The 21,838-nt window shown below is 42.9% G+C and overlaps 1 protein-coding gene across 2 annotated transcripts in view; it reads left to right on the forward strand.

Moving 5' to 3' along the window:
* Nucleotides 1-20,147, forward strand: part of LOC124335774 (protein slit-like) — a 68,392-nt gene extending 48,245 nt beyond the window's left edge. For both annotated transcript variants that reach the window (XM_046789233.1, XM_046789232.1), the window contains exons 5-30: nt 3,529-3,600; nt 4,254-4,325; nt 4,409-4,665; nt 9,969-10,110; nt 10,797-10,868; nt 10,996-11,067; nt 11,274-11,417; nt 13,765-13,836; nt 13,935-14,098; nt 14,190-14,343; nt 14,439-14,585; nt 15,153-15,224; nt 15,338-15,409; nt 15,509-15,955; nt 16,046-16,117; nt 16,282-16,353; nt 16,447-16,610; nt 16,702-16,918; nt 16,993-17,132; nt 17,207-17,376; nt 17,456-17,663; nt 17,726-17,960; nt 18,032-18,267; nt 18,364-18,554; nt 18,626-18,773; nt 18,851-20,147. In XM_046789233.1, the coding sequence (XP_046645189.1) occupies nt 3,529-3,600; nt 4,254-4,325; nt 4,409-4,665; nt 9,969-10,110; nt 10,797-10,868; nt 10,996-11,067; nt 11,274-11,417; nt 13,765-13,836; nt 13,935-14,098; nt 14,190-14,343; nt 14,439-14,585; nt 15,153-15,224; nt 15,338-15,409; nt 15,509-15,955; nt 16,046-16,117; nt 16,282-16,353; nt 16,447-16,610; nt 16,702-16,918; nt 16,993-17,132; nt 17,207-17,376; nt 17,456-17,663; nt 17,726-17,960; nt 18,032-18,267; nt 18,364-18,554; nt 18,626-18,773; nt 18,851-19,077 (4,039 nt within the window). In that variant the 3' untranslated portion in view covers nt 19,078-20,147. The remainder of the gene's footprint in view (nt 1-3,528; nt 3,601-4,253; nt 4,326-4,408; nt 4,666-9,968; nt 10,111-10,796; nt 10,869-10,995; nt 11,068-11,273; nt 11,418-13,764; nt 13,837-13,934; nt 14,099-14,189; nt 14,344-14,438; nt 14,586-15,152; nt 15,225-15,337; nt 15,410-15,508; nt 15,956-16,045; nt 16,118-16,281; nt 16,354-16,446; nt 16,611-16,701; nt 16,919-16,992; nt 17,133-17,206; nt 17,377-17,455; nt 17,664-17,725; nt 17,961-18,031; nt 18,268-18,363; nt 18,555-18,625; nt 18,774-18,850) is intronic.
* Nucleotides 20,148-21,838: the final 1,691 nt, after the last annotated feature.

A 21,838-nucleotide genomic window follows, 5' to 3' on the forward strand; every position in this document is an offset into this window, starting at 1 on the left:
TTGTGTGCCCGTACTTAAAAACAGGCTTTGAATCAAGATGACATATACCGACCAGTCTATACCATATAAATATCACAAAATAAATCTATATCTATTTATTATCATCTCTCAAAACTTGTGTGTGTGCGCGCTGCGTCGTATATAATGCAGCGCTGCTGGTTTTCTCCTTGGCCACGTTTTTATGGACTGCGCCGCACACGAAGCGACGGAAGGAAACCACAATATATTTTCGATGGAAGAGAAGAGAAGTAGAGAACCCAAAAGATGGACGGATTCGTCCCCCCCCCCCCGGCGGGTGAAGATGCGCCGGATGTCATCTCTCTCTCTCTCTTTCGTTCTGGCCCAATAGCGGTTACTGTTTGCGTGTACACACACATGTAGAAAATGGCTTTTTTATTATTTTCCATTTTTTTATAAAAAAGAAAAAAGAAAAAGCATGAACACGTAAAGAAAAGGAAGAGCTGGAGAATTGCTCTCTTTGTCTCCAGCTCTCCAACATAACGAGAGCCAGCCTCGCCCCTCGTCCCATGTACAGAAATCGATCAATTCTCATTGGGTGGGCCATCAATTGAATTTGAGAGTTGTATGTGTGTGTATCTGCGCTACGTGCGGGAGTAGGGGTGAGATAATGAAGGTGCCGAGGACGTTATTATGGACTCTGGCCGAATAAGTCACTTCTTCTCTTATCCACCACATGTAACACATAATGTACGTACCGTACACTACTACTACTGACTAACTGTATGGACTGTACTCTCCGGAGAAAGGGGAGATGTTGGGCTAATAACTTTGAAAAGCGTGTCCCTCTAAGTGTGTCAACATGTACACACACACATACACATTTGGTTGAGTAGAACCAACAAGGAAAGCAAACCTCTTAAGATAAAGTGAGATTAGGGTGTATAGGAGATATATATGTGCTGGATTTGAAATAGCTGGATGAGAAAGGCGGAGGTATACCCTACGGCGACGGAATAAGCAAGGTCAACATCGTCGCTGCTGCCTTGCTGGAAATATCCGCGATCAATTCTGGCGTGTTTAAACTGCTGTGAAATCACTTAGAGTGGCCCAGCAGACTCTCTATATATATGTGTGTGTGTTAGGGTTTTGGACGGATGATGGCAATCTCCCCGTTGCACGCGGGACTCGCTATGAAAATCCCCCCCCCTCTTCTTCCCGTGTGCGTGCTCCTCAAATAAACAAGCTCTTGCCCCCTCAAAAGTCTAATTAAATCCCAGTTCGTCTTTGCTGCCTTCTGTGTCCTTTCTCAGTCCTTCTTAGTCCCTTTTCAGCCCTTCGCCGTAAAGAGCTCCGAATGCAGATTGCATCATATATCCCCCTTTCCCCTTCCTCTTTTACCCACTCCTGGACCCAGTCAATTCAACTTTGAGCGAAAGCACCAAGGCAACAACTTTACTCGTGAATTACCTAGTTATAACTAAGTAATAACAATTAAATTTGCCGTTATTTATCGATTTTTCGTGTTTTAAATCGACCACCTTAGTTGGCACCCCCTTTTTGGGTGGTTGTCGTTGGTTGTTGAGAGTTATTTGTTAGGAAAATTTATATAGAAAGAAGGAACTAAAGGGGTTGACACATTGATGGAGACTTTTTTTTTTTAACCAATGCGACCCCGGTGACACTGCCTATAACAATTTGCATATTGATAAATTTAGATGCCGTTCAGGGTTTTTTTTTTCGGCCCTACCCATAATCTTCGCGGCCTCTCAGCCGCGGCTGAATATCCTATACCTTTAACATTTTTTTTTCTCCTTTTTCTACCCCTTCTCGTGTTGCAACTCCTTCGTGACCGTCCCATAAATTATCATTAAGCTCCTTGTGCCCATGGAAGGCAAACACAAGAATCTTCGAGTCAGAGAAGAAGAAACGATTCCCGCCCGAGACTTCTCGTTGACTCTGCCAGTCCCGACGACCGACCTCTGGGCCCTTGCCTGCCAGTCCATCATGGGGCGCGAGAGTTTGTGTTACCAGCCGTAGTGTATCTCTTTTCTCGTGCAAGGCAAGACTTTGCTTGGCCCGAAATTGACCCCGAGACTCGAGAGAGTCTCGGGAACTTCCCAGTTAGCAGCCTGGGAAATCAATCATGAAGAGAAACGCGGGATGGTATAACTGCCCGGCTAGTCGTGGAAGGCCTACAAGGAACGGCCAGGTCAGTCGCTGGTGGCGGCGGCCCGACCTGGAGGAATAGATCTCTTTCCTATAAGGAAGATCGGATGGATCCCCTATACCCCCCTCAAACTGCTCCCACATGTCTATAGCGGGATAGAGTAGTATCCAACACGGTCCGACGATCTCCTCTCTATCCCCCCTCCTCTTGCTCTTATATAAATACAAACACTGCGTACATAGCTATAGTATATACATAACGTGTTGATAGTTATGCTAATGCACAACTCTGTAGCTCTTCTCTCTCTCTCTCTCCGGCTGGACGGACGAGGCTGAGCGCCCCAGCCGAGAAACGACAATCTACATCGGCGGGGGTCTAATGGATGCCTGGGCTCTTTTTTTTTTTTTTCTTTTTTCTCTTGGCATGCACTTGGACCCCCCTTCGATTTTGGTGGTCCTATATAGGGCTTATAGGCTCCTTCTTCTTCTTCTTTTTGTAATATATTTGATTTGAATTCAAAGTCTATCTAGCTTTGGCTCTCCTCTCGAATAGGACGGGAGAGAGTTGATCATCATAAATCCGTCGCAGCGCCGCGCTCCCGGGCTGCTGCTGCTCCGATCGATGACGATCACGCATCCACCCGACACTTTGATTCACTCTTCCATGCAGATTCCTCCTCTCTCTCTCTATCCTCTTGGTCTTTCTCTCACACCATTCCTGATGATTACGACTCTCTATCTCTCAGATAGCCTCTCAGCTCTCTCTCTCTCTCTCTCCTCTCTACATCTAATAATATTTTCGGGGGTTTTAAACCGATGGGCCTCGTAGTGTACTTACGGAATTCAAACCCATCATCTGCATTTCCCCAGCGCTATATACTCTCTCCGGCCGATAATCGCGTTGGAGTCCGGCTTCTGCTGCTCGTTGCATATCTTAGCATTGATTTGATTTCATTTTTTTTTTTTTTGGTTCTCTTTTTCTTATTCTATCTCTCTCTCGCTCTCTCGCTCTGCCGAGTTGGAGTCAAATAGATGGCAGAGAATTGCCTGGAATGGGAAAACAAAGGAGATAAATTGAGGGCGATCCGGGTTGGCTGGGAGATGATCCATTATTTGTTCACTCTCTCTCCTTCTACCCTTCTGTATTGTATATACATATAAAGCCTTATGCTCTCTGGTGAATAGACATGTTTATCGACAGAATCAATGGCCATTCCGTTTCCTATTTAATTTTCGATTGTATGAGGGTTTTTTTCTGTTTCTCTCCTCCCCAGTGAAACGGGAAACCCAATAACGAATTGATCATTTTCTTTCTCGACTGATTGATGATTATTTTCTCCTTTTTCCTTTCATTTTTCTTAACCACATTTTTTTTTTTTTTTTTTTTTTCATGTTTTGCAGGGATTTGAGCCACAACCAGTTGACTGCTGTTGGCAAGCGCACCCTCCGAGGACTCAACTCGCTGCGCAATTTGTAAGTCAATTTCTCCCGTCGATCCTTCTTCTCCTTCGTCTTGGTTCTTCTATTTGCCTTGGAACATATTTCCACTATACATGTATCGTAGAGATAGAGAGGGGAGAAGAAGGAAGAAAAAATCACTATGCGTACACAACCTTTTTTTTTCTTTTTTCTTTACCGGGAACCCTCATGTGCTCACAAAATAAAAATATCATTGCACAGCGGGGTGTTCGGAAAAGCTGCTGAATGATTGTGTGTGAAGAAGAAGAAGAAAGAAGGAAGCAAATGGAATACGCAGGAGGAGGATGCGTATAGTAATAATAATGCAATGTTTTTTTGGGGGGGGGGAGGATGGCAGCAAGAGAGAGAGAGAGAAAAGTGCATCCAGGCAGGATTCGTGGGAAGTTTGAAACGATCAGTACAAACAGAGAGACAGACACGGGATTGAAGAGACCAATTCATCTTTCCCATTTCTCTCTCTCTCTTTCTCTCGCTTGTCGCTGTCGAATATCAATTCGTATGTGCAGCAGAGTGAACGACTCTGCCGACCGACTCCTGCGTGTGTTGTCCATGTTTGGTCTTTTATTTTGTTGTTTTTTCCCCCTTCGTCGCTTGTTGGCTGTGCTGGCGACCGCATCGGAGATTTTTTAATTCTGATATTTGTACAGGCAACTGGATAACAACCAACTGACATGTATCGACGAAGCAGCTCTCCGCTCCCAGAAGGAATTGGAGATTTTGTAAGTCAAAACTTGTAGCGGAGGGGTTCAAATATAATCAAATAATCAAATAAAAACATATTTTTTTTTTCTGATTGGTCCAGGACTTTGAACAACAACAACCTGACGTCGCTTCCGCGCGACCTGTTCGAACCGCTGAGTCGCCTACGCGTTTTGCGCCTCTCGGAGAACAAGTGGCTCTGCGACTGCCATCTCGCCTGGCTGGGCCGCTTCCTTCGCCGCCACGCCCGGGCCGGCTCACCGCTGGCCGCCAACGGCTACCTGCCCCGCTGTCACGCCCCTTTCGGCCTCCGCATCAAAGCCGTGTCGGAGCTTCTTGACACGGAATTCAAATGCACAGGTAAGAGTGTCAACCGTCAAAAAAACTCTTCTTTTTTTTTGTTTTTCCTTTTTCCCTTCTCTTCTTTCTCTGTATATTATCCCAGCGCAAGCGCAGCCGCTGGCCCGCTGCCGGCCCCTATATATACAAATATGCTAGCTGGGCTGGTGGATGGTGGTGGTGGTGGCACCTGATGATTTGTTTGCTGGGGTTTCAATTTCCTGGAGAACTCGGCGGTTGTTGTTCTTCTACTAGACTCCCCGCGTTAGATTCTTCTCTCTTCGGGTTATTTCTGGGGTTTTTATTTACCATCGCGAAAGCTTCGCTTCCACGGATCGTATATCACCGACAGCCATAAGGTTCCCGGCGTTGGAGAAAAAGTAAAAGAAAAAGAAAAAGGAAGGAATTACCTCTTGTCTCGATTCCTCTTCTATCTTTGTCTGCTTTATGGATATACACTTCGACAGCAACAACAACAACGACAACAACAACAACAACAAATAAAAAAGGATATGGAAAAGAAGAAAAAAAAAACAACAAGAAATCTTAGTGTTGAATAGAAATAACGGGGAGGCATGGAAGGAGGAGGAAGCGATTGAAAATTTACATGTAGATTGCATGTTTCACGTGGAGGATAAAAGATGGCGAGTATCCTTCATCCCATCAGACTTTAATCGTTTTCAAAGTAGAAATCTTCACCGTGAACCGTTTCCAAGTCATTTTCCCTTTCTTTTCGGTTTCCGTTGCTCGTCTTTTGTTTCTTGGGTTATTTTGTTTTTTTACGACTTTTCAGCTGCGGATTGGGAAGGCAACCGATTCCATCCCACTCTCACATTTGTTGGGACTATATAGCCGTTGTGTGTGCCAGTGCATTTGTGGGCCGAGGGTATTTAGTATTTAAGGAAACCCACTGGATTCTTCGCGACTTGAATCCAACATAAATTAACCTGCTCCCACCAACAACAACAGCTGCTCGATTGACAAGGCTCTTTTTTGGTTGTTGTTTGGTGGGAGTCCCACGACGGACGTTAAGAAGGAAATCGGTTTATCTGCTCATCCCCGAAAAAAGACGAGGCAAGTGAAAAAAAAAATAAGAAAAAAAGGTAAAATATAATAAAGTAAGAAGATGAAAAGTAGAGGGTTCGTATATCATCTTGCGGAGCTAGACTAGGTAGGTAGAGAGTAACATGATACCGAGATTTATGCAGGAAATGATGCCCTTGTCGTCCCGTTGTGACATGCCCCGCTATGCAAGCGCATACGCATATCTATACCGCCAATCTATAGAATGCACAGGTGCCTGTCAATTCGGTCGTATTTTTTTTTTTTTTTTTCATTTTTCTTTTTTTTTTTTTTTTTTTTTAGGAGTCTTTCATATTTTTATACACGGCGATCGACGTGGAAAATATTTTTTCTATGACCGTGTTGCCAGAAGCACCAAGAGCCATTCAAAGTTTCTTTTTTTCTTTCCCTTCGTCCTTTCTTTTCATAGATGAAAAACGAATATAAAAATCAAGTATTTATTTATGGACTCCCTGCTGGTGGCGACTCATTGACCAGTCAATCTCTCGCACGCAGAAAATGCCTTTTGATGGGTCCGTCTCTCTCGCTCTATCGGTCTGTCCCTGGCTATTACTGTATCTTTTCTCTCAATTTGGCCAAACTCTTCTTTCTTCTACTTCTTTCTTCTTCTTCTTTTTTTTTTATTTTTAACTATTTCTTCTCCTCATCGAATTGGCTCTTCCATCTTCGTCCTTTTTCATTCTTGTTGGCCGTCCGTTTTCCAGCAAAGCATTGTTGACACGTCTCCACTACTGACAGGGCTATACTCGGATGACGAGCGGGTTTTTTTTTTTTTTTCAAATAGTTTTTTGACCGAGTCCGCATAATTTTCTTGGGCCTTTCCTATTTAGAAAAAGAGAAAAATATTTTCTTTTTTCCCCCATTAATTCTGTATACTCTTTCGTTCGTTTCAAAATTCTATTTTCCGTGTTTATCTTCTTTTTCGAATGAGGGAAGCGATCTATTCAAGCCGCGTCACAAGGCGCCGAGTGTGCGCGTGCGGGTGTCGCGCTGAGTTCATCGCGGATGAACGATTAGCACCGTTGGAGATCAAATGGAATCAAAGACGTTTCATTCATTCGTTTGGACAGCACCAAAGAAAAAAGAGAAACAAATTTTTAAAAAGCCCCTCCAAAAGAAACGATGATTTGGTCGATTTTGGAATGTAGGGTCTTGAACCGCAAGGAGGTTGAGCCAACAATATCTTACTGTCCTATCACCGTAAAATCACAATCATCGCCAAAAAAAAAAAAAAAAAAAGTGAAAGATGACACATTTCCAGTGAGAATGTATCTCTCTCTTTCGCCTAGCTTATATTCTCTAGGGCTCCTATATACGTTTTAGACATTGTTCAGGTAACCGAGGACGATGGCTCCGCATACTCTTTCCCTCCCCCCCTTTGGCCCGACACGCTGCCAAAGGTCTGACAGCTGTCACTCCCATCCGCGGAAGGAGAGAAGACGAAAAGAGAATTTCGGTGTTTCATATTTCGCTGTTCATCAAAAAGGAAGAGGAGCTCAGCGCCCCCAATCCTTTTGTAAACGGCTTTTGCCATTGTCACGGGGTTGGAAAGAAAAGAAAAAATAGTCGTCCCTTCTTCTTTTTTTCTATTTTCATGTTATCACCTCCGCGTTCGTTGTGTATGAAAGAAGAAGAACGGACGCGGATGGTCTAGAGGGGCAGCAGCCGGGGTACTATTTTTGCTGTGTGTGCTGAGAAAATGCTGCTAATTGCACACCCGGCGATCTATCTCTAAAGTATCTCTCTCTCCTTTTCATCTATTGCTGCGTCTGTGTGTGTGTGCCTTCTGATAGAAGAAGAAGAATGTTTGTATTTATTTCCCTTTTCTTTAAAAAAAAAGAAGAGAAAAAATAGTTCTTTTTTATTCACGGATAGATTTGTAGAGAGATGGGGAGAGAAAGAGCGATTGGGTGTTGGTGAGAAAAAAAAAGATATCGAGAGATACTGCGTACGTAGTATTCCGGATCCATCCGTCTTCTATTTCGTTCCTTTTTTCTTTTTCTTTTTTGTCCTCCCTATTATTATATGGCCAATGATGTGGTGCCATAGCCAGACGCAACTTGTGCCGACTGTAAATGAAATTTGGGTCTCGATTACAGTGCTGTACATTATATATTATGTAGTATGGTATATACTGTGTACGCCTGTGATGGATGAAAAAAAAAGGATTTATTTTTTCTTTATTTCTTTCGTTCAATTCCTTAACACTGGGGAGTGACTCATTTATGTTTCGGCCAGTTGCCAACGCCCAAACAGGCCGGCTCAGTGGGGGTACGTTGAGTGTATGTGTCGAATACACCTGAAACGGAGCAGCAGCACATTTGGCATGTTAAATCCTCGTTTAATTCTTAGTCATGGACAAAAGCTTTAAAGAAGAAATTTTTTTAAAAGAGAAAAAAAAAATCTCCAAGTCAAGAAGGAAAAAAAAAGGATTTCAATGTGACATGAGCGGATGAATAAGATGAGAAATGGAGTTGAAATAGGTCGAAGGAACAAGGCAGGGCCAAACGAAAGAAGGAAAAAATGGTGCGTATGTGTCCGTCTGTCTGATTTCGACTTGAACGGCCTTTAGCCCGGGCGAGCGTAATGTAACATGAAAAAGACGAAGGAGAAGGAAAAATGACCTCGTCGTGTGGCTTCTACGTGCAACTCTCATCTCTCTCTCTCTTTCTCCATCTGAAATTTTTTCGTTTCCAAAATCTGAATAATGATGGCTCTTCCTCTCTTCGTTCGGGTTATGGCTCATCTGAATCGCATTTTAAAGCTTTAGAGTAACATGTCATTTTTTTTCCCCCAACTCTCTCAAATGGAGACATGCAGGATATATTTAGTTTTTATTCCATCCTCTATTAAAAAGCATTTTATTTATTTTTCCTTGATGATCTCTCATATTCCTTCTCTCTCTGCTCCTTTCGCTATTATTAGTAATCACGGAATAAAAAGGATCAAATAAAACGTTAAAAGAAAATCTAATAAAAAAGATACCGTAATGCGATGGAAAGGACCATCCCACTCGCAGACAGAGGCGACTGTCGGGCAAAATAAAAAAAATAAAAATATCTCGTTATTTCCTCCGGCCGGATGAACATTTTTATATTATATTGCATATATATACATACACATATATATACAACACAGACACACTGGCTCGTATAAAATGTGTAGATAGTGGCCGATTAGAAAGTCTAATTTCCCCCTCTTCTCCCACCCTCTGCTGTAGTGTACACACACCATCGTTGCTACTTTTTTCGTTCTCCGGCAGAAAAATATGCAGTGCCGCTCAGTGCTGTTGTTGTTGTTGTCGTTGTTGTTGATGTGCGTTCCTTCCAGCAGCCACTCATCGCGCCGATTCTTGTTTGATTTCCTCTTGGTGCTGCATAATGATGCGCCGGAAGAAAATAAGAAGAGAAAATATGACTACAGCAAATCTGCTCGACAGACAAGACACTCTGACAACACGAAAGATGTTTGATTTAGGGGATAGGGCGGCTCCCATCTCCATCTTCCCATCCGCCGATGCATCCACAATCATTTCGGCAATATTTTCCCGTCGTGTAGTCGTCGGCAAGGGAAAATTGACGTCCTTTTGTTGCCGTTCAAAAAAAAAAAATCCTTACGGCGTGAGTCCCCCCCCCCCCTCCCTCCATCCCTGTTTGTATTTTGCGATTCAATCATCCGTCGGCTAAAGAAATGTTGTTTATTGTTTGCCAAAGTGAATGGGCACGTTTGGAGGGCCACGCCATTTCTCTCGGAGCGAGCAAACAACAACAATAGTCGAAGGAAATATACGTCTTTAAGAATCCCTCTCTCTCTCGGATGCAAATTCACGAAATGCGCACGCTCTTTTAGTTAAAAAAAAGAGAGAAAAAAGGGTCCCCCCATCTTTAAAACCGTGATGAAGCATCTTTTTTTTCTTCTTGTGTTGTTGCCGTAGTTGAAAATCGTTCCGTAGAATCGTCTTTATAATGAGGATGATTTACGGGACCGATCATTAGTGTTTGAATAAATCATTAGCGATGAGGTTGCGCAATCTCTCTCTCGTCGATGCTGCCAGGAATCCACCGTTTAATTCTATTCTATTTGATTCTATTCTTCGCTTTCCCTCGTAATTGATTTGCTTGTCTTTTTAATTCGCCGTCGTTTCGCCGGTCTTTCATCTTTGTGTCTACATATTTTTTTTTTCTCTTCTCCCCCTTAACCTTTTGCCATTTCTTTTTTTTCTTTTCCTGTTTGATCTGTAGGAGCCGCCGAACGGCCATCGGAGGAATGTTCGGCCCAACCCGGCTGCCCGCTGATGTGCCGCTGCGCCGATGGCGTCGTGGATTGCCGAGATAAATCTCTCAGCCGAATCCCGCCCTATTTGCCGGACAGCGCTACTGAACTGTGAGTGAATTTTCTTTTTCTTTTTATCAACTCTTGCGAGAGTTTTCTTAGATAAGTGTAATCATTTAAAAATTTAGCCTGCATAATATTTTAATAAACTAAATGGATGGCGATAGCGTCGACGTCTGTAAAAGGAAAAAGAAAAATTGACAGCGACGCAGTAGATTCCTCGATCGCCATCGATCGCATTGCCATAGCCGGGACTGTGATAGAATGAATTTCAAATCAATCGATGAATTCGAACGAAGCGAACGAAAGGAGAGAAATCGTTTCCTCTGCTAGGGCGTCAACCTTTTCGCTCGTGAAGAATTTTTTTTTTTTCCTTTTTCCAAATTGAATTGAAACAGAAAAGAGAATGGAACCGATTCTTAAAAACAATTTGAAAAGTTCAAGGCGACTATCGAGAGAACTCACGATGGGATAAATTAGTGCACACCTGCTGTCAAGATATTCTTTTAATAACACCTTCATTTTGATGGGGAACCAAATTGGGAAAGAGAAAAGGGAACCGCTAAATGAACTGACGTCGTCGCCGTCGTCGTTATTATTGATCATCAGCCGGCCATTCCCGCGTGAATACTTTGTCCGACTTATCCGCGAGAGAAATTCCACTTTGAAATAATCTTTTCCTTTTTTGTTTTTTTGTTTTTTTTCTTCTTTTCTTTTCACGAATTTATCCCGTTTAGCCGCTTGGAACAGAATCAGATAACCGAAATTCCTGCCAAAGCGTTCGCAGCTTACAAGAAACTCAAGAGAGTGTAAGTATAAAATTTTCGTTGAGACATTTTGTCGGCTTGTGTTTTTGGCATTTATTTATACGAGTCGAATTCTCCGCATTTCTCTTTGTGTGCGTGTGCGCCTTCACGGAATGGTCACGTCGTGCAGGGACTTGAGCAACAACCAGATCAGCTCCATCGCCGGCGACGCCTTTCACGGATTGAAATCGCTAACATCGCTGTAAGTTTGGACGTTCTCCTCCTATCTCCTTTTCTCTCCTTCCATTCTCCCTTTAGATATCTTTTATCTTTGGATTCAAATGCGTTTCCCGCATCTGATTCCATTTGGCCGAGTCTATAGAAAACGAGCGAGAGACGAAGCAAGAGCGGATTTTCATTGACACAAATTTTGTTGCCATGTTCCACCCTCTCCTTCTCTCTCAATAGGATTTTATACGGGAACCGGATCACCGAACTTCCGGCTGGCATGTTCCACGGTCTGACGTCGTTGCAGCTCCTTCTACTCAATGCCAACCGTATCTCCTGCGTCCGGCGAGACTCCTTCAAAGATCTTCACAATCTCAATCTGCTGTAAGACACGAACTAATCCTCAGACTCTCTCAGACTTCATTTCTTTCCTTTCCTTTTTGTATTTTTTCATCCGCCTTTTTCCCTACATACTCAACTGTCTGCTTCTTCATCAAACGTTCTCATCGTATGTCTAGTCTCATCAAGAAACTTTTTTTTTTCTTTCTTTCCTTTTTCCATTTTTCTTTTCTCGAGTGTACGTAGTATTATGTACTTAATTTCCCTTGATTTGACTTGGCCTCACCCGGGCGCGCGCTCCGGTGTAAATAGAAAAAGAAAAAGTCGAGGGGAAACGATCAAGGTGGAGTCCGGCAAATACTCGTCTTGTCGAATTACGACGACCCTTTCCCATTCGGCTGACTTTCTGACGGTTACTTGTTTGGTCCCTCACCCACCCAAGCTGGTCGGGTCTCCCACTAATGATCACCCCCCTCGATCCCTCGATAGGACGCGCCGGTCTTGTCTTGCTCTCGTCATCACACACAACCGATCAAGCCGGCTTCGGGCATCCAGCCAGCCAGCCCGCACCATATACATATATATAATATGTGTCTAAAAGAAGAAGAAGAAGAAGAAGAAGAAGAAGAATAGAGTATAGATAAAAAAAGGGGTGGCGGCTTGTCTTGCACCAGGGACGGGAGAAAAGTACCGGAAGATTTTTTTTGTGTGTGTAGTTGTGTATTTCTTTTTCTTTTTCTTTTTTTCTTTCGTCGATTGATTCATGCCCTCCTATTGCGCGTAGGAGTGGATAGTAGCCTTCGCTCCTGGTGGGAGTAGTAGCTCGACACAGAAGAAAAAGACAAAAAAGAGGAGCATGAGAGATGGGGTCGCGCTGGAAGCGTTCCGGAAACAAGAGTGCGTGCTATAAATCCTGGCTGTCTCATTGGGTGCTGATGAGTCCGAAAAAGAGCTAGAAGAAGAAAGGGGGAACAAAAAAGAAGAAGAAGAGGACGGAGCTCCAATCTGAGCGAGAAAAAGTGGAGGAGACGAAGCGAGGACAAAGGCAATCTCGGGCGGTTGTGTGTCTCTACGTCCACCGTCGTGTGTCTAGTAGCCAACATTTGTGTAGATATTTCTCTTTCATCTCGTCCCGCTCTTAGTTATAGACGCTCACGCTCAAGGCCCATTTCTCCCGGGGTCGTCATTGTGTTTTTGAGGAAATGTTTACAGTCGAGGCTTCTCTCATCCATATAGCTTGGATGTTGTTGATAATAAATCCCTTGGAAGAGCAAATTCTCTCTCTCATCCGCCTCCTTCCTTCCGTCGGCCCGTTCGGCTGCTGGTGCCCACCTCAAATTCAAAGACTTTTTTAAAGAGCGGAGGAGATTGGCCCGCCGAGATTGGGGGATCTTGTGACCTGTTTGTATATAGGAAACGCTTCAACCCCCATCCTGTTTGCTTTGCCCCCTGTCGTCTTGCACACCCATTCACACGCGGCTGTTTTGTTTCTTCTTCTTTTATTTGTTATTTTTATTTTTGGTTAAATTTTTGACTTTACTCTTTTAACCCTCTGGTTACACAAACTCCCGCTAGCCAAGTTTAGGGGGCAAAGGTATCAAGAGGCGTGGCGTTTAGATGGACGGATGGATGGATTGGATGACCCTGAGAGCATTTTAAAGCCTCGAGTATTGAACTCCCAAGTTTCTTTTGAAGATGGCTCGAATTATTCGACATTTTTTTTCTCTCTCTCTTTTCCCGAGCTTAGTTTTGTGATAGAGCCCACCGATAGGACTGCGCAGATGAATATATCCTTTATGAGGTAGTTCGATCCCGACACGGAACTGCATTCACCGTCAAGTGGATGGAGTCCAGTCACGCCAAGTGGCCAAACCCCCGCGCTCACAAAAAATTTAGAGAGAAGATAACACTCGGCGGCATCAGCGGAGCTTGTGCGCTCTTCTCCCCCTCCCCTGGAAAAAAAAATTTGATTTAATTAGCGTTGCGGGACTAAAAGCCTGCATTTACATAAGACCTGCGCCTCCGCCTCCCTTTACTCGCAGAGCTTCTTCGGACAGGGGCCGGCCCGTCTTGCTCATCGTTTGCCCAATGTCGATATCCAATTGTGGCGGCTCTGGCGGCACAGCGAAATTCCGTCCTCTCTTTTTTCAATTCATTTCCTCATTTTTTTTTTTTCGTTGTTACCGAGGAGGTCCAGCAAGAAGCGTCCCACCAGAAAAGAAGAAAAAAATAATAATCATAATAATAAACCAAAAGCTTCGTCGACGACCTAACAAGACACAGGGTCCACGCCTACTAGGCTGGCTGCTGCCTATATGCAATTAGTACCCGAATCCTTATGCTTGTCGTACGTTGACCTCTTGTGGTTTCTCTTTTGTTCCATCCTACACAGATCGCTTTACGACAACAACATCCCAACGATGCTCAACGGAACGTTCGACAGCTTGCGCAACATTCAAACGCTGTAAGGAAACCCCGTCATATTTATTTATTAATTAATGCAAATATAAGGCCGTCACCCCGCTCGAGAGTGTAATTTTATTTTGATTCATTTCATTCCAGGCATCTTGGACGTAACCCGTTCTTGTGCGATTGCTACCTGACGTGGCTGGCTGATTACTTGCACCGCAAACCGGTCGAAACTTCCGGAGTCCGGTGCGAATCTCCGCGCCGGATGCAGAGGCGTCGCATCTCTGTCCTGCGAGACGAAAAATCGCGCTGCAGTGGTAAATCCAGCCCTCCCTTTTTGTCCCCGTGACGTTGATTGAAACGACTAATTGAAATGCTGAATGATTTGCATTTGATTGCGATTGGCAGATCGTGACTTGGAGCGCAATTTGTTGGAAATCAGCCCGTGCGAAGATGATCCATCCTGTCCGACTGAGTGTTCCTGCAAAGGAACCATTGTCGATTGTTCCAATAAAGGACTAAAGGAAATTCCGCGTGAACTTCCTCTTTACACCACCGAACTGTAAATAATCATCTAACCTTTTCGATTGTTATTACGACGCATTCTATTATTCCTTTTTATGTTCCATTCCTGACGTTTTTTTTTCTTTCCCACAGGATTTTGAACGACAATCAAATCGTGAGGATCAAGGCGGATGGCATGTTTCGAGATCTGCCCAATCTCCTTAAAGTTGATTTGAGGCGGAATCAAATCTCCGCCATTGAGAACGGAGCCTTCGAAGGGGCCAACACGCTGGTTGACTTGTAAGTTGTTGTGTCGTGTCGTGGAAAGATTATATGAAAGAAACGCAATAACAGTATATACCTCGGGCAACATCATCGCAGCAACGCAAGGGATCTAAGTCTCTAACGCAGTTGTTGAGCGGATTAAAAAAAGATCGTTTCTTTCTCCGAGTCTTTTTTTTTCTCTCTTATTCTCTCTCCATACAACTGCGTGTCTTTCCTTTTTGACTGTTGTTGTTGTTGCTGTTGTTTATTGTTTTTGCTCTCTGGCCATCAAGCTGTTGTTGTTCACAACTACTGGGCAATTCGAGACGCGTGATTAACGCATGACAGCGGCTTTGTCTCGCACGGATGAGTCCTAGTCGTGACATCAAGATGGGTTTGCGCCCGCAATAATCCCGCTTTATATGACTGGACCACGGCCGTTATTTTTATTTTCTTTATGATTAAGACGAGCCTATAAAGTAGTTCGTGACCTCGCCTTGTCCTCGTTCCGTGTCTCTTTCTTCTTCTTTTGTCTAATTGCCCCGCGTCTCTAGCAGCCCCGGTAATTCAATTCTGCATTCTCGCAATTTATTTCTTAAACAGAAACTTGGCCGAGAATATGATCCAGGAAATCCACAACAAAATGTTTACTGGCCTGGTCAGCTTGCGGACTCTGTAAGTCGTACCCTTTTTTTCAAAAATAATTGTATTAAAAATATTTTGTTATTTTTGTTTTGTTTCGTATCTTGAAGAAGGAACACGCCGATTAACACCCATTTCCTTTTTAGGTCGCTGTTCCAAAATAAAATCACGTGCGTCACCCCGGGGTCGTTTGATTACTTGAGATCTCTCACTTCGCTGTAAGTATATCTTAGACGTCCGTGAATTGGTCGGTGCCGTCTTGATCGGCACCGTGTTGATTGCCTTTGGTGACGTTTTGAAATGGATTGGATCAACAGGAATATTTTGAGCAACCCGCTGCACTGCAATTGCCACATGGCCTGGTTTGGCGATTGGTTGCGGAAAAAAGAACAAGAACTGAGCACTGGAGCGCCCCGCTGCGCCAGCCCGGCTCGTGTCAAGGACATTCCATTGCAGGACATGCCATCGTTCGAGTTTCGCTGCTCCGAATTGGATGATCAGGGATGCCTTGGTGAGGATTACTGCCCGCCAAAGTGCACTTGCACCGGCACCATTGTTCGCTGCAGCCGGGCCAAGTTGCGTGAAATTCCCAAGAACATTCCGCCGGAAACAACTGAACTGTACTTGGACGTGAACGAGATCCAGTCCATCCAGTCGGAGAGATTGAGCCATTTACGGTCGCTGACTAGGCTCGACCTGAGTAACAATATGGTGTCCGTCTTGTCCAACAATACTTTTGTCAACTTGACCAAACTTTCCAGCTTGTAAGTTTCGGGTCGCCTTTTGATTGCGGCATGTGCCAAAAAAAACTCGGTCAAGCCTGACGGTTCTTGCATTTGATTTCTTGATTACAGGATCGTCAGCTATAACAAACTACAGTGCGTGCAAAGGAACGCCTTCTCCGGACTGCTCTCTCTTCGCATACTGTAAGTCTGATTTTTTCGCGTGTCGTTGCGTGAGCATTTGTTGGTTTAGCAATTCGGCTTGAGTGAAATCGAGATATAATGCGTACGTGCCAACGCAACGTGACTCGTTGTTTCTAACGTGTTGATTGCCATTTTCTTTTCTTCTTCGTTTTATTAAATCTCAGGTCGTTGCACGGAAACGACGTATCCATGATCCCCGAAGGCGCTTTCACTGATCTGCAATCCATCACCCACTTGTAATTTGAAATTTTGATTTCATTTTCTGGGCTTTTCCATTTCTCACTCGTCCCGACACACGTTTTTTTAATGATTGTATTTGAACGTTCCAGGGCTCTTGGCTCAAATCCATTCTACTGTGACTGCAATCTTCGCTGGCTGGCCGAGTGGGTCAAACGAGACTACGTCGAGCCGGGCATCGCCCGTTGCGCCGAACCCATCTTGTTGCGAGACAAACTTCTTCTCACTTCGCCCGCTGATCACTTCCAGTGCAAAGGTAACTGACCGACGAAATGAAATTGAGTAATTTGCTCTTCCACCAATTGCATTCTAATTTTTGCACTTTTTTCCCGCTTTTTCTCCAATAGGAAAAATTTCCAACGAGGTATTGGCCAAGTGCGACACTTGCTACACTTTCCCTTGTAAGAACGGCGCCACTTGTCGGCCGACGGGCGAGAGGGATTACGAGTGCCTCTGTGCCCCCGGCTATCACGGAAAGTTGTGCGAATCCGCCATCGACGCTTGTTACGGCAATCCGTGCCGCAACTCTGCCATATGCAAAGTTTTGGAAGAAGGTCGTTTTAGGTATGCTACTGCCTCGCCTCCTTTTCACATAAAGTTTACAGTTTTAACAAAGCGCTTGCTTTTGATTAATTTAGTTGCCACTGCTCGGCCGGCTACGAGGGGGATCGTTGCGAGACTAACATCAACGACTGTCTCGATCACAAATGTGTTAATAACGCCACCTGCGTCGATCAAGTCGAATCTTACCGCTGCGATTGTCAGAGCGGATACACAGGTATTGATTTATTCAGGTTTACTCTAATTTCATGTTCATTTTACGTAATTTAATTTTTTTATTACCCCCGACAGGAATTTACTGCGAAAAGAAGATCCAGTTCTGTACCAAAGATTTCAATCCTTGCAAAAACGGAGCTACATGTGTGGATCGCGGCGATCACTATGCCTGCCAGTGCGCTCTTGGTTTCAGCGGAGAAAACTGTACCGTTAATAACGACGACTGCATCAGCCACATGTGTCAGGTATGGCCCAGAAAATTATTAAACCAGATTTTATAGCGAATCGATTTGTTGATTGCACATTTTGCAAATCAAACACTAGAACGGTGGGACCTGTGTTGACGGTATCAACGAGTACACTTGCAAGTGTCCGCCTGAATTTTCTGGCAAGTTTTGCGAGGCCTCTCCGATGGTCAGTCTGCTATACCCTCAAACTTCCCCTTGTCAACAGCACGATTGCCAGAATGGCATTTGCTTCCAACCTCAAGGATTGACCGATTACATTTGCAAATGTGCTTCGGGCTATACTGGTAAGATCCGCTTTCAATCCGTTGTAAAATTTTGTAAAATCTTTGAATGTTTGCTCATCCAGGAAAGCGATGCGAGTTTCTAACAAGTGTAAGCTTCGCCCAAAACGGCTCCTACATTGAAATGCCTTCGCTCAAAACCAAACCGGAAGCCAACATCACGATGATCTTTTCAACCGAAGAAGAGAACGGAATTTTGATCTACAACGGCGAATCGCAGCACATAGCCGTCGAATTGTTCCGCGGCCGCATTCGCGTCAGCTACGATGTCGGCAACTATCCCGTGTCCAACATGTTTAGGTTTGTAACCGATTTGCATTTGTCTTTTAGCGTTTTAAAACTAATGTTTACTTTATCTTCGATTCGTTTAGCTACGAAACAGTGTCCGACGGTCGATACCACACAGTGGAGTTGCTCTCACAGAAGAAGAACTTTACTCTACGTGTTGATCAGGGCAACGCTCGCTCCATGATAAATGAAGGAGAACACGAATACTTGCGTCTAAGCACTCCCTTATTCATCGGAGGCCTACCAAACGAAGCGGCTGAGAAAGCCGCTCGACAGTGGCAACTGCGAAACACTACTAGCTTCAGGGGATGCATAAAAGGTTCCATTCTTTTTTCATTTTTGGTTTCCAACCCGCTTGACTTTATTTTTTCGTGTTGATTGTTTTTTTTAACAAAATCGTGTTTCGTGTTTGTAGAATTATGGATCAATGGTAAGCTGACAGATTATGCTCAGGCAGCCACAAAACAAAATCGAATCATCCCTGGCTGTGCTAACTCTGAATCCGAAGAAACGGCCGCCGAAATGATCAAGCCTAAAGCGAACAATCTAAAGAAGGACAATGCACAGCGTGAAGTGAAAGACAGTGCCGCACAGCCCCAGAGCTATGTAAGGATATTTTTTACAAACATGAAAAGATTGTGCCTTTATTCTTCTTTGATTTAATGTTTTCTTTCTAGATGAACACGCTTAAGACTTCAGTGCTGACTTCCTACGACCCGTGCAAGGATCATCGATGCCGCAAGGGTCAGTGCGTGTCCAAGAAAGACGGCAAGAATTACAGTTGCAAATGTCAAGCTGGATGGGGAGGCAAATATTGCGACACCGGTGAGTGTAGTACGAGTCCATGTAAGAATCAACTTGTGAACTAGTATGTTGACTGACGTCTTGCAATATTCCCACAGCCCCCACTTGCCGGAAAGAACAATATCGCGACTATTACATGGAACACGGATGCCGCTCCACCAAGCCTGTCCGGAATTCCGTTTGCAGCGGTAATTGCGGTTCCGATTGCTGCCGACCTCGTCGCTCCAAGAAACGTCGCCTGAAGCTCATCTGTAACGACGGAACTCGCTACACCAAGGAAATCGAGATTGTCCGCAAATGCGGCTGTTCTCGAAAGTGTCTCTAATCGACGTGCGACAGGGACACGCAAAATCAAGTGCAGTAGCCGAACGAGGGTAAACGGTGACAAAATAATAATCGATGAGTATGTAACAAGTAACCATTTTCTAGCAATTTGACTCTTTTTTGTTATCCTCCCTCTTTTTCTCTTGTAGCCTTTTATTTTTTAACCCACAATATTTTCGTTTATGTATTGCTTCGTTTTTATCGGTTTTTTCCTTTTATTCGAGCTATATGATGTCTGATAGCAATTCCTTTCCATGTCGCTTTTCTTTTGATTCCCTTCGAAGTATAAATAATTGGACATCGGTGTATATTTAGCTAATCGAAATCAAGAAAAAAAGAACAAAAAAAAAAAACACATAAAACCAAAATGTCAGTCCGAAAAGGCAAAGAACAAGAAAAAACGTTGACTGAAAGGATCCATGAATCGATCCAAAGTCATGACGCATAATGATTATTTCGGGTGTAGTTTTTTTAAATGTATATGCATAGGAAAGGGCACCCCCAGAAATGTCTGTGCTTACGCTGGCCATTTTGTTGCCACTTTCACACTCACTCACACAGTGACATTTCCCCCCTAAATCCCCTCCTTTTATTTCTGAAAATCATTTTTCCCGTTGGTCAACTCCCGTTTTGGTATTGATTTCACTGAACTAAGTACATATATATGCCTTTTTTCTTCTTCCCTCACCATTTTTTTATTGTTTTCTGAAATCCCTCGTTATGTGGGTTTCCTTTTTTTTTGTCAATCGGAAGTTTGAATTTAAATATTATTACACGGTAGCGTTGAGCAGCGGTGCCAAGAAAAACAAATGCTGTAATCGCCCGTTCATTTCCTTTTCCGCTCCCCCCCCCCCCTACTTCACTCCTTCTTGTTTGACATTCTTGTGTTACCTTTAAAAGCCGAACTTTGAACTTTGTTCTGTCAGGTTTCCACTTCCATTGGATTGCTGCCACTAATACTCATACCTCTGTTTTCTTTTCCTCTTCCCATGTCATCGTTATCTGTAGCCAACTAGACACAATATTCATCAGAACATCCTGTCTCTTAATACATCTATTACTGAACACGTAGCAATTTCATTGTTGAATCATTTAGGCAAGTAATAATTAATATAAAATTGATGAAATTAGGTTTTCACAGAGCTATATGGCCAAGATCGGCGTTGTCGGATCTGGTGTCCAGGGCTGACGATACGTATGTACGCTAGTTGGAACCATAGCCATTAAAATCACGGCCACGCATTAGTACAGTCAATCTGACCAAAAAAGCATCAAATTTGAAACTACTAATTAATTTTAAAGTTCATTTTTAATATTTTAAAATTCATATTTAATGTTTTAAAATAGAATAAACAAAAATAAGTAATACAAAATACATTTAATTTGATTTTTTGGCGCAAATTTCAAAAAAATGCGAATTTCAATCACAAATTGAACATATAAAAAATTGCCTAATCTACATGAATTAGGTATTAAAGGATAGCTGGAATGAAATAAAGCTTAAATGAAATTTCTGGCCTCATTGATTAATAATTTTATATGATTAAGAACGAAAAACCCCTATTTTTGCTATACCCCCGAGAGGCGAGGGGCCCACTAACCTAGCGAACCTGGCGGGGAATCTTGGGACCCTTTATTGAACACCCGCCGTTTCTTCCAAGAGACTGGGATAGCGCGAGAGTGTACCTTTAATTTTATATCGTGCTTAAACTATAAAAAAAAACCTATCAAATAGCTATTTGGGTTTTATAAAAATATTTAAAGAAGTATGAAAAATTTAAAACTAAACGTCCAAAATTTTTTTTCCGATTCGCATTTTTTTGTTTTTCCCATAAAACTCTCAAAATTAATCAGAAATTCAGGAAAAAAAGTTTAGAGGATAAAAAAACATCAGTTAAAATACGCTGTATTTATTTCTGAATTTTTAAACAAATTGTACAGATAAAAATGCCCTGTACATTTTAGCCCCGTGTCCCACATAGCCCCGGTTTGTGAGTTATAAGTGAAAATTTTTTTCACAGAAATCAAGCAAAAAGTTTAAACTAAAATAAGTACATTTTAAAGGAACGTCATTAAAAAACGAGAACATTTTTGTTTCACAGAAATTTATGCATTTTACTCATAATTTTACACGATTTGTGCACAACTAATGGATAGGAAATAAAATTTTCTATTCAATGGCTATCTCAGTTTTTTTATGTATTACTCAATTATAGCTTAAAAATAAAAAAAGTGAATTGTTCCAAGTTGGGGTAACTTGGAATCGCTCTTTTTCTCGTACGACAAAAAAGATTTATTAATTTAAAAAATTGTAGTTAATTACAGGGTTGAAACAAATTAATCCAGAAAAAATATTTGAAGAAGAGAGAAAATTCCCTATAACAAATGTAAAAAAAATGGGAAATCCATGTAATTTTGTACTACATAAAGCAGTTTTAAAATTTTTTAAAGATTTTGCCCCACATAGCCCCAGGTAAATAAAAACCTTACTCACTCATTAAGGTTATACTTCTTCAACACTTAATGATCACGATCCTGTATTTTATAATTTTAGAACTATTGTTGTTTGAAAACAATCAGAATAGTTGGTTGCAGGAAATAATTCCGCAGAACCAAAATGACTTGAATATTCAGAAGATGTATGGAGATGCTGGTGTGCTTGAGCTGAATGCTGGAGCTGGAATTCTGGAGCTAGAATGCTGGAGATGCTAGTCAATGGTCAATTGAGTCAGTTGATGTAGACGAATCTCTTTTATTTCCCT

Source organism: Daphnia pulicaria, chromosome 4, assembly GCF_021234035.1.
Source record: "Daphnia pulicaria isolate SC F1-1A chromosome 4, SC_F0-13Bv2, whole genome shotgun sequence".
In the NCBI taxonomy this organism is placed as follows: domain Eukaryota; kingdom Metazoa; phylum Arthropoda; class Branchiopoda; order Diplostraca; family Daphniidae; genus Daphnia; species Daphnia pulicaria.